This window comes from Histoplasma capsulatum, genomic scaffold, assembly GCF_000149585.1.
Source record: "Histoplasma capsulatum NAm1 scaffold_4 genomic scaffold, whole genome shotgun sequence".
Lineage (NCBI taxonomy): Eukaryota > Fungi > Ascomycota > Eurotiomycetes > Onygenales > Ajellomycetaceae > Histoplasma > Histoplasma mississippiense.
In genome coordinates, this window is record NW_001813979.1 from 2,372,134 (window position 1) to 2,386,635 (window position 14,502).

Sequence of the window (14,502 nt, forward strand, 5' to 3'; positions counted from 1 at the left end):
AAAGGATTTCAGGCGGCCGCACTGTCAATGGTGCTGGGGAGTCGTTACTCGCTCTTGTCGGGGACTGCGACGTTCAAACTCGCTATCGCCATACAAGGCTGTGCAATGAGTAATAACATGAGTACTAACTAGAAGGTATGAGAGAGAGATGAGTAATTTGGCAGTACTTCCACCTAAATTACTAACCCCCTCCTCAGGGCAGATCAAGACATACAGGCTCTATATCAAAGCGGAGAATGGGTTTGGTTGCTAAACCATTCACATTTAGCAATCTGTTCCAGGGATCATTTATCTTGGTAGCCCCATACAGCTGAGTGTTCACTGGTGCCTCTATCCCTCGTCGGGAAGAAGACCTGCAAATTCCTTTCGAGGCGAAACTTGTCTTGGGTGATGGTACTGTACAGTACATCCCCCATCAGTAGGCAATGTATCTTGCTGCTCGGCGAAAGTTCGGAGTTTGACATGCCTTGATTGTGCTTGTTAATGCGGTTTGAGACCCTGAGTAAGTCGCTGCAGGGATTTTTACTTTGCTGATACAGCATTTTAGCCTGGCGGAAGTTGCAGCTGCGCCACATTGTTATGGATTCGATTCAGTGGGAAATATATAAAAGGGCACCTACGAATTTGGAGCGTCTAAAACTAACCGTAGGAACTTTCATCAACAATATTCTTGGAATATGGTGAAGATGTTGAAAGGCGGAAGAGTAGATCCGGCCACACATAGTCTTTGTGATTGAACGCTGGGGGCAATCAAACAAACTGCTAATTCAAAGTCCACTTCTCGTTATTAGCACCTTACTTCTTTCCATGAGGTCGGAAGTATTTCATTGGCCTCTTGCAGTCGCTTCTTTCTCGTTCTTTACATTGATGGAGGTTGACAAGTTCGCAAGGAAATGTACCAAGCCAACCATGAGAAGCTCATTGACTATATGCTAGCAATCCAAGGAATAATAGTATTTCCATCCACGGAATTTCCCCATGAGACCCAGATTCCCTCGAACTAGTGCCGTCCATCTTTGGCTGAATCTGGCAAATCCGTGGCCTCGAATTCCTAGGATACACAAAGTCACCTACCAGCCAATGTCCGTCCATGACTCATTCATTGATCCTCGGGGTGGTCCAAAGGCCTTGCTCCCCCGAATCTAGCTGACCAAAGTAGGTTACCAATTGCATCCAAAAAGAGATCGATCTGGGGTTGAACAAGAAGTTCAACGTATAACGGTTTCAACCCTTATATATTCAGCTCGAGCCAAGGCTCTCTAGAACTACTAAAGGAAGCGAACCCGCGGGCATCTCGGAGCATTCTGGGATCGTGAGGCCCTTGGTCTTTCCAGGGACGAAAAATAAAGGGTATTACTTGTGGGAAATTTCGGTACTTCGGAGTCGCCGGACGGCGGGACGTCCAGTGGAATGGGTCAAATTTTCAGCGAAAAACACAACATTGAAACCCATGGCGGGGTTCAGAGCTTCAGAGCTGACACTTTTGCGCCTTGCTCAACTTAGTGGTTTTCGAGCCACCCTTCAACCCCTCTTCTGCCTCCGTGGACCGCTGTGGGGTTCGATGTTTCTCGGATCCTCACGCTCTCAACTACTAGTCATCCTCACCTCCTCATCAAGTCCCTTATTCCAACAACGGTGAATTCCCGCCTCTAATCCCGCCTCTATGCCTGTATTGAGCGGGCGAGGTGTGCGAGGGTGTCTGGGAGTGGGGTGTTGCCGGTAAGGTGAAGATAGGAGGACTTGACAGGCATTGTAAAAGTCCCTGTCAAAATCCGTCCTTCGTGTGATTGCAGTTATGACGTCATGGGGTTCTTGTCAGCGTGCATGAGCTAGTTAGTTCGCTTCTGTTGCAGGGGCGAAATGCATCTCTGGCACACGTTAATAATCCGCCGACATTCCGGCGGAGTTGACTAGCAGACGAGAAACGAGGCTTTCGGTGGATTTGTTCTTTTAGTGCCGTTTGGTGGCGGGGATGTGCGAATTATCACCTGTCATTGAGCAACTATGACGGATACCTCGGGCTCTCCTCAACCCGAAGGTTCTCGACCCGCGCTGAGCCGGCCAACATAGAAAATTCTCCCGTATTCTCTTCTGTTGGTCAGCTACACTAATCAAAACTTTTCCTTCTTCAGGACGGTAGGCATCAATTAGAAATGATGGTTGGTGTTGTGCGTCCAGTGTGTTCCTTGCTCTACGGACTACTTAGATATCGAGGCCCCCAGAACAACTTTCTCGAACCAGATGATGATTTCGAAACCTAAAATTTAAAACCCATTCTACATCACCCTTGCGTTTAGCGCCACTTATTAAGACAGAGCCATTTCAGGTACATTTCCTCTTATTTTCCCAATGAACCCCGCCTTCCTTGTTCAGATGCTGACTGATATTCCGGCGAAACAAGAAAATCGGAGGCGGTGCCGTTGTCTTGCCCCCAAATTTCTGTTTTTCATTCCATTCTCTCTCTTTACCCGCTAGACCTTAGACTGGAATTATAGAAGTTCAGCATGACGGGATCGAGTCAGGCTGTTCCAATTGTCGAACAAGGAGCAGGGAAACAGAATGAAAGGCATCAAAGGAGTTTATCCCTCAACGTTGCTATCAAAACGGCACTTACGAGGCTAAAGGACACAACAAGGCCAAACTCTGATAACGAGTCCCCTTCGTCTCCTCGAAAAAGCCTCGCAAGCTTTTTCCTCGATAGAGATGTCGTATCCTCCAGTGAAGATTTACCTAGTGATGACAGTGATTTCATGAGCAAGAAACAGCAAAATCGCCATGAACGGAAACTGAAGAGAGAATCCAGGGCTAGAATTAGCGGGGAGATAAGCGAGCGATCGGAATCGCTCAAGAGGGAGCGCGATGCGCAGGCGGCGCGAGAAGAAACCGATGAAATGAAAGCCCGCTATGGAGATTTGCCGTTGATGCAGTCGAAACAGCGTCCACGGCAAAATCTGATCAAGTTTGACAATATCACGCCTCACTCGATCGGTCAGGAGGTCACGTTCCGTGCTCGGGTGCATCATATCCGTAACATGTCTTCGAAACTGGTTTTCGTCATTTTCAGACAGCAAGTCACCACGATGCAAGGCGTGCTGGCAGAAAAACCTGGGATGATATCAACTCTCATGGTCCAATGGGTCGAGCGGATCCGAGTGGGGTCGATTGTCAAGGTTAGAGGGGTGCTCTCCAGCTCTAAGGTCCCTGTTACGGGATGTACGATCCATGACGTGGAGCTCGATATCCAAGAGCTTCATGTAGTTGTTCATAGGGAGGATCCCATCCCGTTCAGTGTTTACGAAGCAGAGCTGTTGAACAAAGATGCAAAGAATACTGATGGACGGCGCAACCACGTCCTGGATCGGACCCGCCTTTCTAATCGTATCCTAGACCTGCGAACCGACACCTCCCAATCCATATTCAGAATCCAGAGTGCAATCAGCAATTTGTTCCGTGCTTCGTTGGACTCTCAGGGATTCATTGAGATTCATACACCGAAATTACAGAGCTCAGCCACCGAGTCTGGTGCTAGCGTTTTCGAGGTCAAATATTTTACAAGGGAAGCCTTCCTAGCTCAAAGTCCACAACTTGCCAAGCAGATGGCGATTGCAGCTGATTTTGAGCGTGTATACGAGATCGGCGCTGTATTTCGCGCTGAGAACTCAAATACGCATCGTCATCTGACGGAATATACGGGCTTGGATATCGAGATGGCGATAGAGGAACATTACCACGAAGCGCTGGAGACTATCGATTCTGTCCTCAAGGAGATCTTCAAAGGGATTTATGGGCGCTATCGAAGAGAGGTAGACATCATCAAAAACCAATTCCCGCATGAAGACCTGGTATGGCTAGACGAGACTCCAATCATACCGTTCGCGGAGGGAATAAAACTTCTAAATGACAGCGGGTGGCGCCAAGATGGTGAAGAGCTGTCAGTAAACGAAGATTTGGGGACGCGCGATGAAATCCGATTGGGAGAATTGATAAAGGAAAAGTACCACACAGATTTATTACCATACTGGGATAAATTCCCCAAGTCCGCCAGGGCCCATTTTATGCCATGGAAGATCCTGAGAACCCCGGATTTCACCAATTCTTTCGACATATTTGTCAGAGGCCAAGAGATTGTTTCCGGGGGCCAGCGCATCCATGATGAAAAGATTCTAGAACAGCGAATGAAGGAAGCCGGTATCAACCCATTAGCAATGGAAGAGTACTTGGAAGGCTTCCGTTGGGGCGCCCCGCCTCACGCTGGTGCGGGCATCGGCCTGGAAAGATTGCTCATGCTAATATTGAAACTTGGAAACATCCGTCTAGCCTCCCTGTTCCACAGAGACCCAAAGAGCTTTCAAGATATGCCAGACACGTCACGAATCATCCCTTATCCTGAATCTTCCACGCTTGAACCTCCGTGGGAGAAGAAAGGCAATCAGAAACATACCGGAATCGACAAGAATCGCAACTTCCAACCCTTGGATGAACTCATCGCCAACTATGGTGACGCAACATCAACCTCGTGGCCCGACGAGAAATATAAGATCTGGCGGGACTATACATCCGGTGCAGCAATAGCATACGTCCCCAGCACTCACGGCTTCGCAATAATTCCTGGCAATCCATTATGTGATCCGAGCCAGTACGCCAAAGTAAGCATCCGCTTTCTCCGCTGGCTCAAAGCAGAAACGCACTTGAAACCCATCTGGATCCTCTGTTCTCGGCCAGTCGAAGAAATTCTAGGTGAGAAGTTGGGCTGGCGAACACTTTCTTGCGTCGGAGAAGCCCGTATCGATCCATCGCGCAACCAAGCTGCGGCGGACGCCGACATTTCCAAAAAGATTCGCCAGGCAGAACGTGAGGGCGTGAAGGTCCACCATATCCCCAGCGACCGACCGCTTCCAGAAGATATCACTTCGAGAATCGACGCGCGGATCAAAGAATGGCGGGAAAACCGCAAAGGCCCTCAGATATATCTGTCAGGTATCAAGCCTTGGCGAAGCCCGCGCAATTACCAGTACTACTATGCCGCCGACAAAAATGGGACCATTTGTTCCTTCGTCGCGTTAGCCAGGCTGGGAGCGAACCACATGCAGATCAAATATAGTCTGGATTTCCCTGGCGCACCGTCGGGGTCTATCGAGTACCTCATCACTCATGCCATTCAAGCTACGGGCAGGTCCGGCGTCAAGTCACTGACGTTTGGCGCGGGAGCGGCTTCGAATCTAATACCGGGGCATAACATGTCTTCGGCCAAAGGAAAAGTGCTCCAGACCACGTATGATACCCTCGTCAAACAGTTCGGGCTGAATCGCAAGACAGAGTTCAGAGCTAAGTTGGGCGCTTTTGAGGAGCCCCTTTTCATTGCTTACCCACGCCATGGAATGGGTTCCAAGGGCATAAGGGCTATTTTGAATTTCTTTGAAGATTGATATATAATTTTTTTTGTCTTGACGTTCACGGCCTATATATCTATTATGTGTGTTGTGTTGTTTTGATATTACCAATATATAAATCATAATATCTCATCCCTTTCTTTTCTTCCTTTCTTTATTCTTTTATACTTATTTTTCATGATTTTTTTATGTTTCCCCTCTTTTTTATGTCCCTCCTAGCTCTTAAAAGATAATGCCATGAAACTTTTGTTATATTCAACACACAGGTTATGAGAGATTGCGGTGGTATATCGATAGTACCGTAACAGGCCGGTTTTCTATGTATATTGTTGATATCTGGCTTCATTGGTTAATTTTCTTAACGTAGAACAATGCATCTAAGTATATAAGGGGATCGAAGGCAAGTCACTAGTGAAACAGTCACGATCTGATTCAAGTTCCATATCAAACCCTCAAACAAGCAAGTACTTTTTAAAGCGAAATGGCTTATCAATACGGAGCAGCGTTGGCGCTATCAGAACCAAGCAAGCCTGGAGGATGCATCTGTAGACTTTGAAGCGCGTTTCATCTAGATGCATAATGACGAACATGCACAGATAGGCGCGGCGCGGTAAATAAAAGTGACATAAAAGTGCGAATAGCACAGAACTTGTGAAAACATCTAAGAGGGATCCATAAAAATGGGCGCAGTCGTTATTCCTCCACAGATTCTCAACCTTGAACACGGAATGTCCTGCCGCTTGCAGTCTTTCTCTCCCGTTCCTCATTCTCCGGTCGGGCACGATTGAGAACTATAGTTTCATAGTTAGTTTCATGCGTCAGAACTTACATATATATGTCCAAAACCGTAGATACATACCCTGTAGGAAGTCCGCTGTTCGTCTCCGCATTCTCGAGTGGATATATGCCTATTCCAAAGGTTAGCTGGGACAAAGGATGGACAGATTAAGTCATGCAAGTACCTTGGAAGCTTTGATATGATAGTGGAAATAGTCACGGAAGATCTGGATGTGGGAGATATTCTCTCCACGTCGTTGGGGTGTAAGATGGCGAGGGAAGAGAACTGCATTGGAGAGGACTGTCAGTGCCCAGTGTACTGGCGGCAATGGGGAAGCAAGGAGTAGCAAGAGTACCGAAAGTAATGTAACCGACATCGCCGTCTCCGGAAGCCTTAACCCCCGGAATGCCTTGAAGTTCGAGCGGGGGATCATGACGGAAAAGCACTTGTGGAGCATTTTGGATCGCCCGTCTTCTTGCATCGACGAATTCCTGAGAGTGCGTAAGCAACATATATTTTCTTCACTGGGGTATGATAGCAGGAGACGTGAAACATACTTGCAGAAACACTTTGCCGAATATCCTGTCGGTCTCATCTCTGAAAATGGTGCTGAAGATCACGGTCACCCGGTCGTGGCTCGCCTTGATGTATATTGCTTCCTGTTCCCGATAATGGATTGCCATAACCTCACCTCCTTCCGCCACACCCTGGGGCGCTGATTCAGAAGTGTATCTCGCCGCCTCCTCCTGCAGTTCGGCAAATTCATCGAATGCCTTTTCAAATGGCGCGGCCATCACATTCCGCCTCATGAGCGCAATACGATTAACCAAGTCTTCCCTACCCGCTGGTTCCGCGGGGAGATTCTCCAGATCAACTACAATTGAGAAATCATATCCAGGCTCTGGGGAGACAATGAATGGTCCATATTCCCGTTCGAGGACACTCTGTGCTCCGTGCTGCACTAGCTCGCGGAAACATTTGAGGGAGATGGAGATGAGGATTTTGGATTTAGCTTCGGGGGTGGAAATATGGAATGTGACACCGTCGAAATCAGAAACAATTTGGTCAATAGATACGGGAGGCGCTCTATGATCCAGGCATGTTAGCAAATGGTAATTATCGGGTGGGAAGGCTAGGACAAGCGGATAGGCGATGCTGTATGCTAGTCAGCGGGGTGGTTCGAGCTGGAACATACCCAGAGAATCGCTCCGTCAGGAGAGATTGGATAAGAACATTTTGGTAATCTAAGAGAAGCATGATGACAGGTTGGGGATCATGACAATCTGCGCAATCAACTAAAGTCGTTGGAGCGAACAGTGGTATATATATAGTCCCAGCCGCTGTGCCTGAAAAGAGTTGCCCACGCCGCAACGAGGAAATGAAAGCGCTGCCATGGTGGTCTGTGCTGGGCGCCGTAGCTTAGACGCTAGCCGTTTCGTGCGATAAAATAACCGTATCAATACCGAATGCTGCAAAAAAGTTGGAGCCGAAATTTTGTTGGAGCAGCCAGACGGAAAAATGGTCAAATCGTATCTGTGAGTAAGAGGATTTGCAATGTCACTATTTTATTTACGGATTATAGACCACTGATTGTACTTTTAGGAAATTCGAGCCTTCGAAGACTTTTGGCGTTATCACTGCTGCGTCGTCAAATGCGGTTTGGATACCCGACGAAGATGTCTCTGCCGAAACTCGACATACTGGTGCAGGACGAGCAGTTGTCGGAGCAGGAGAGGAGGTGATATGTTGGGATGTGAAAAAGGGTGAATTGCTCAGCAGATGGCGGGATTCGGATTGCAGCGCACAGGTTACGGCTATTTCACAAAGCAAAACGGATCAAGACATCTTCGCGGTTGGGTAAGACTTGAATCGCCTCTCCCAGGTATTATGAATGGGGTTCTGACAATATGAGGTAAAATAGATATGAGGATGGCTCAATAAGGTTATGGGATTCGAGACTAGCGACTGTTATGATATCCTTCAATGGCCATAAAACCGCAATTACCCAATTGGCATTTGACGGTGCAGGAGTGCGTTTGGCCAGTGGTTCCAAAGACACCGATATTATAGTGTGGGATTTGATCGCAGAGGTTGGGATTGTCAAACTACGTGGGCACACGGACCAAATCACGTCTGTCAACTTTTTGGACGGATCAAGCATCAGTGACACTGAAGTCCAAAGTAGCAATTCCCAGGACCGCTTCCTCTTGAGTACCGGGAAAGACTCCTTAATCAAAATCTGGGACCTTTCGTCTCAGCACTGCATCGAAACCCATGTAGCGCAAAGCAATGGGGAATGTTGGTCACTTGGGCTTTCACCCGATCAGAGTGGGTGTATTACTGGAGGGAACGATGGCGAACTTCGAGTGTGGTCCATCGATGCAACTGTGATGAGTGAAGTAGCAAAAGAAACTGGAGCCGCAGACGGCCGCAAAATCCTTCTGGATAGGGGCAATATGTATCGACAGGGCAAGGACCGAACAATGGGCATCCACTTCCATCCGAGGTTGGATTACTTCGCGGTTCATGGAGCTGAAAAGTCAATCGAGATCTGGAGAATACGGACAGAGGCTGAGGTCCAAAAGAGTCTGGCAAGGAAACGGAAACGGAGACGAGAAAAAGCTGGAGAGCAAGGCGCTGAACACGAGTTGGAAAACGGCGCGGATGCTGAAAACCCAAACTCTATCTCTGCAGCCCCAATATCCGAAGTTTTCGTGTCGTATACTATCGTCAGGATACAAGGGAAAATTCGTTCAGCGGATTGGATGGGTGGCAAAGGCCTCAGGCTGCTCGCTGCAACAAGTAACAACCAACTTGAAGTGTATGGTGTAGTTGCTGTGGAGAGGCAGAAATCGAAAAGCAGCGAGGATTCAGAATATAACCGCATATTATCGATTGATATGCCGGGTCACCGCACGGATGTTCGATCGCTTGCCCTGAGCTCTGACGATAGGATGCTTTCTTCCGCCTCGAATGGCACTTTGAAGATCTGGAATGTGCGAACTCAAACATGCTTACGGACTCTGGAATGTGGTTACTCATTGTGCTCCGCGTTCCTACCTGGTGACAAAATCGTGGTACTGGGGAATAAGAACGGAGAACTTGAAGTATTCGACATTGCCTCAGCTACATTATTGGATACAATACAAGCGCACGAGGGCCCAGTATGGGCGCTTCATGTTCACCCTGATGGAAAATCTATGGTTACTGGAAGTGCTGATAAAACTGCTAAATTCTGGGAGTTTAAGGTCGTGCAAGAGGCGATTCTGGGAACGAAGCGGACGACTCCTCGCCTTAAACTGGTTCACACGAGGACTCTTAAGGTGAACGATGATATCCTAAGTATTCGCTTCTCTCCTGATGCGCGACTCATTGCTGTAGCGCTATTGGATAACACCGTGAAAGTTTTCTTCGTTGACACTCTGAAGCTCTTCTTGATCCTATATGGCCACAAGCTTCCTGTCCTTAACATGGATATATCTTACGACAGCAAATTAATCGTCACTTGCTCTGCGGATAAGAATGTACGGCTATGGGGCCTGGACTTTGGTGACTGTCACAAGGCTTTCTTCGCACATCAAGACAGCATCATGGCAGTAGCCTTCATACCGAATAACAACGAGGGCAATGGCCACCACTTCTTCAGCGCCAGCAAGGACCGGGTGATAAAGTATTGGGACGGTGATAAATTCGAGCAAATTCAAAAGCTTGAAGGGCACCATGGCGAGATATGGTCTCTTGCCGTCAGCCATTCTGGAGAATTCATCGTTAGTGCAAGCCACGATAAAAGTATCCGAGTGTGGCAACAAACTGATGAGCAGATTTTCTTGGAAGAAGAACGGGAAAGGGAATTGGAAGAGCTCTACGACAGCACGTTAGCGACCTCACTGGATAAAGAAGATGAGGACGCAGAAGGGCAGGAAAAAGCAGAGGCAGCGGCTGCTAGCAAACAAACAATTACAACTCTCATGGCTGGTGAGAAGATTGTAGAGGCTCTCGATTTAGGAATCGAAGACCTTGCGCTTATGCGAGAGTGGACGGAGTTGAAATCAACCAATCCCAAAACTGCACCACCATCGCGCAATCCCGTCTATCTAGCCCTTGGCAACATATCCGCAGAACGCCATGTCCTTCAAGTCATACAGAAAATTCCCGCAGCAGCACTCCAAGATGCCCTCCTCGTTCTTCCATTTTCAAAACTGCCGGCCTTATTCACATTTCTGAATATCTGGGCAAAGAATGCATGGGAAATCCCGCTGACCTGTCGTGTCTTATTCTTCATGCTCAGAACGCATCACCGCCAAATTGTGGCGAGCAAAATGATGAGACCAATGCTTGATGGTATTCGGGGCAACCTGCGGAATGTCCTTGCCAGGCAGAAAGATGAAATGGGATTTAATATTGCAGCCCTTAAGTTCATAGGCAACCAAGTCCGGGAACGTGGCCGTTTAAACTACATTGATGAGAATTTGTGGGAGAAGGAAGAGCAACAGGTAAAAGGCAGTAAGAAGCGGTATTTTGTGAATGTTTCATAAAGGGTATGGTCTATGAAGAGTTGATTTTGTGCAATACCTTTTTTTTGACTTTCGATGTTTTGTCCAACGGCTACATATCTTGGAGTTGAAAGGGGCTTGTCTCTCTAGGAGTATAAGCAGAAATGGTTTCTTCGGGGAATTTTGATGGAATAGATTTCAATTAATGCATTTTCTTGTAGAGAATATGTTTATATCATTACTACGACACTCCTGCTCATTCTAAATGAACTAAATAGTGGCTCTCCTGTACAATACGGGCTGAGTTCAATCTCCAACGATCAATCCAACCCGATAGAAATCACTACTAGCATAGCACGCAGACTCAGTTATGAATGCAACCATTCAGTATTATCCCATATAAATACGAGGAATTTATCCAAACTCTTATCAGCAAATATCTCGATTCTACTCACTCAGCAAGACATGTCCGTTGGAATGGGAAGGGGGTCTGGATTCTAAATTGCAAAATGTATCAGCCATCTGAGTCCGCAAATCAAAAGCGTGAACAGGGTTATAAAATTGCAGATAAAATTGTTTCACAACAGTACTGCGGAATTCCAGCTCCTGGTTCCTTCTCTGAAGAAAGAAGAGCAAAGAATAGCCCACGGCACTGTGCGATAACATGTTTTTATTGCTTCTCCTTTTCTCAGTAGAACCATTCTAAGCACCGACGACATTTAAAAACCGTCCCGCACAGAGCTCGGGTGCCATCCCACAGCAGAGAATCGAAAATTTAAAACCTCCGCCTGCCTTCTGATATCAAGAGACATATGACGATGAAAATCGAAAACGGAGAGGTGGAGGAGGAAAATCTCAATCCTTTGCTGGGAATGTAATGCAACTGTCGCACCATGAGGTTTAATAGTGACGGCATGCCATACCTCTTCCGGCTCTTCCTAAAATATATTTGGTTCTTGATTGTATCTCATCATGTAAAAGTTGGTTGGTGGGTTGGGAAATACAGGCTCTCAAGGCCAGGGTAAATTTTGCAGACAAGGGACAGCATGAATTGTGTTACTCACATATTAGTTGATAGTTGCCGATAGAAGCGAGTTCCTGTTTTATTTTTTATTTTTTATTTTTTATCTATCTTTCGAGAAGAAACTGTGCTGCCTGTGTGGAAAAATCTTTCAACAAAACCACCAAAAACCAACAAACAAAAAAGAAAAAAAAAATGCGGGCTACGTTTTCATCGAAGATCACGTGATGATACGCCTGGGTGAGGTAGCGTGCAGGATACGTTTCAAGTTACAGAGGGGAAAGAGGAGAGAGAGAGAGAGATTGTATTTAATATTCTTGTAGAGAAAAAGTAGTCATATACAGCCTGACAGAATCCAACAATCAAAAGAAGCCCCATGCCGAGACGCCACGCCCAACCCGCAGAACAAAATTTGTTTCAAAATTAGATTCATAATTCACAAATCATTACTGGCAGCTTATGGCAGACTCAGCCATTACGACGATTGCTTCATCGTCCCACATGCAGAACAAGTCCACCATCGTGTTTCCATGAAAGCGCCACAGGAATGACAAACCCATCCCAGGGGCTTCTCCGGAATTTTCTTCTCCAGTGAAAGAAGTGCCTGGATGGCTTTGTTTCGTGGTTTTCGGCCTATTCCACTAGTGGAAGACTGGGGCTCAGTACGAGCACGTTTCACAGATTTATCAGGCGTTGTTAGATGTTTGGCTTGTGGTGGTCGCTCTAGCGTGCAAGCGTCACAGCAGAGAAACGATGGTGGATTCACAAGTGTGCATACTGGGCAAACCCAACTCTCAGAGTCAGGAATATTGTCTTCCGTCATGTCGATAAAGGGTTGGCTAGATGGCTTTTCTCGTCGAGATGAGTCCGTGCTAGGTTTGGTATCCTTGGGGATGGGCGGGGGAAACAAGGATGAGCGTGATCCAGGGGAATTGTTTCCGCTCGGAGGAACATATGAGTGCCCATGTTCCTCTTTTTCTTCCTCTTGAATCAGTTCAATGTACGCTTGTATAATAGCCTGTTCATTCGCATCTTCTTCCTCTGCCTTGGTTTTGAAGCCATTTTTAGATGCCTCGTCCGCCAACTTTCTTCCTTCGACTGTTCCGCTGGCACATCCTTTGGTTACCGTTATTCGTCTTTGGGCGGCATCTGCAATCACTTGTCGGATATCTGTGCCTCGCAAAATAGGAGTACCTCCGAGTTTCCTCCCAGAACCCGCAGTGAGGGTCCGGCGTTTCTCCGCTTCAACACGGGCAATGCGACGAGCTTCATGCATGGGGATCCTTTGGCCACCAAGCCGTTTCCCTTCGGACAAGAAACCTTCACCGGTGTAGCCCTTCAGAGAGAGCTGCATATGCTCATCACGAAGTTGATTCCATAACGCATGGAACTCCTGGTTGTGGGGGCCATGAACAATATGACATAACCTGAATATGTTAAAAAACTTAATAGATACCATATGCAGGCATTAGTAACTTACTCATGTAGCATAGTATCAAGGACTTGGTCAAGGGGAAGAAATTGACTGTCGTCCGACGGGTACCTCAATCTGAGGCATATTTTCTCGCCGTGATTGATATTTATCCCGAGAAGGCTCCGCTCAGGGTAGAATTCAGCAAGAGTCCCAACCTTCCAGCCCCGTTGGCGCATTATTGGCTTGACGAGGGAAGCGATTTTTCGTAGGGTTGTCAATGCCTCGGCCTCACGCGGCTTGTGTTTGAGATGCTCGAACTCAGAAACCAACGGATCGAATTCCCGCATGGCGCAGTTTCACAGCAAAAAGAAATCTTGGTTACAACAAGTAGACCAAGGCAAAGGCTCTAAATGAGTATCTAACTTGAGAAAAGTTTGTCTATAATAAGGCAGCAGGGGAAGTTTAATAGATTCTTGAGAACACACACGTCTATCCATCCAAATGAGGCACAAGGTCAGTAGCTAGGATTTATAATCAACCGATGACAAATGGCTCCAAATATAGATAGCCATTTAGAAGAACGCACAAGGTTTCTGTTGACTCCCCGCAAGTTGAAATTCCCCTCCGCCTCACAGGGCTAACGGCTGCCTTGTCGAATTCGTGGATGAAGTATGGAATCTTTTCGAGTTTGATATCACGTGGAAAAGCCGAATGGATTACTAATTCGGAATAATGCTTTTCCTGAGCACTGACATAGAACGAATACATCATCAAGTTCTTCCAAGTTACCTAACTAGTTATCTTGGACAGGAAAGCACGCAAGTTATATTCGCAACTCATGCCCAACTCATTTCGAGAAATTACCACAGATTCTGAATTATAATGACAAGCGACGACGAGTTCTTTTTTGACTATGCAAGTGATACCCTTTACACGACATGTGGCCAACGCTAACGCTCTTTTGCCATCCGCAGCTTGCCTCCATCCCGAACAATGTTAAAAAATATTCGTCTCAGGTTGCAGACTCAGTAAATGAACATGTGGATCACCTCGCAGTAACTGTCCGAGATGTGTTGGCTCGCCAGTCATGGCTGCCATCCGTAGTTAAGCCGCTGGGAAAACCTGTGGCGAAATCACCGTCCTCATTCCCTCCTCGATCCACCCTCGATCTGATACAGGACTGGATATCAAGAAACCGTGCTTGGACAGCAGCTATTGTCGCATTTGTTGGAACTGGAGCTTTCCTGGTCTATGGAAACAAAAGGCTCAGCGGCAAGAAAAGGAAAGCGCGAAGAGCTGGCAATGGTGCGCGTAAGGAGATCGTGGGTATGTGTCCATTCTCGATAAGTTTACAACAATTTTTCTCAGGCAGCCAGTACTAATATTTGAATAGTTATTGCGGGCTC

General features: G+C 47.0%; 5 protein-coding genes across 5 annotated transcripts; 3 read left to right on the forward strand and 2 right to left on the reverse strand.

Moving 5' to 3' along the window:
- Positions 1-2,504: 2,504 nt before the first annotated feature.
- Positions 2,505-5,426, forward strand: HCAG_04705 (hypothetical protein; the record flags this gene model as incomplete). The annotated part of the gene is made up of 1 exon (XM_001540815.1): positions 2,505-5,426. The coding sequence occupies one exon, from the start codon at positions 2,505-2,507 to the stop codon at positions 5,424-5,426; it is 2,922 nt and encodes a 973-aa protein (XP_001540865.1).
- Positions 5,427-6,101: 675 nt separating this feature from the next.
- HCAG_04706 (ARP2/3 complex 34 kDa subunit) lies at positions 6,102-7,425 on the reverse strand (the record flags this gene model as incomplete). The annotated part of the gene is made up of 6 exons (XM_001540816.1): positions 6,102-6,181; positions 6,250-6,298; positions 6,353-6,453; positions 6,524-6,659; positions 6,726-7,254; positions 7,364-7,425. The coding sequence occupies 6 exons, from the start codon at positions 7,423-7,425 to the stop codon at positions 6,102-6,104; spliced, it is 957 nt and encodes a 318-aa protein (XP_001540866.1).
- Positions 7,426-7,686: 261 nt separating this feature from the next.
- Positions 7,687-10,703, forward strand: HCAG_04707 (conserved hypothetical protein; the record flags this gene model as incomplete). Its single annotated transcript, XM_001540817.1, has 3 exons — positions 7,687-7,703; positions 7,771-8,025; positions 8,090-10,703. The coding sequence occupies 3 exons, from the start codon at positions 7,687-7,689 to the stop codon at positions 10,701-10,703; spliced, it is 2,886 nt and encodes a 961-aa protein (XP_001540867.1).
- Positions 10,704-12,157: 1,454 nt separating this feature from the next.
- HCAG_04708 (conserved hypothetical protein) lies at positions 12,158-13,443 on the reverse strand (the record flags this gene model as incomplete). The annotated part of the gene is made up of 2 exons (XM_001540818.1): positions 12,158-13,109; positions 13,163-13,443. The coding sequence occupies 2 exons, from the start codon at positions 13,441-13,443 to the stop codon at positions 12,158-12,160; spliced, it is 1,233 nt and encodes a 410-aa protein (XP_001540868.1).
- A 591-nt stretch (positions 13,444-14,034) lies between these two features.
- Positions 14,035-14,478, forward strand: HCAG_04709 (predicted protein; the record flags this gene model as incomplete). Its single annotated transcript, XM_001540819.1, has 2 exons — positions 14,035-14,422; positions 14,465-14,478. The coding sequence occupies 2 exons, from the start codon at positions 14,035-14,037 to the stop codon at positions 14,476-14,478; spliced, it is 402 nt and encodes a 133-aa protein (XP_001540869.1).
- Positions 14,479-14,502: the final 24 nt, after the last annotated feature.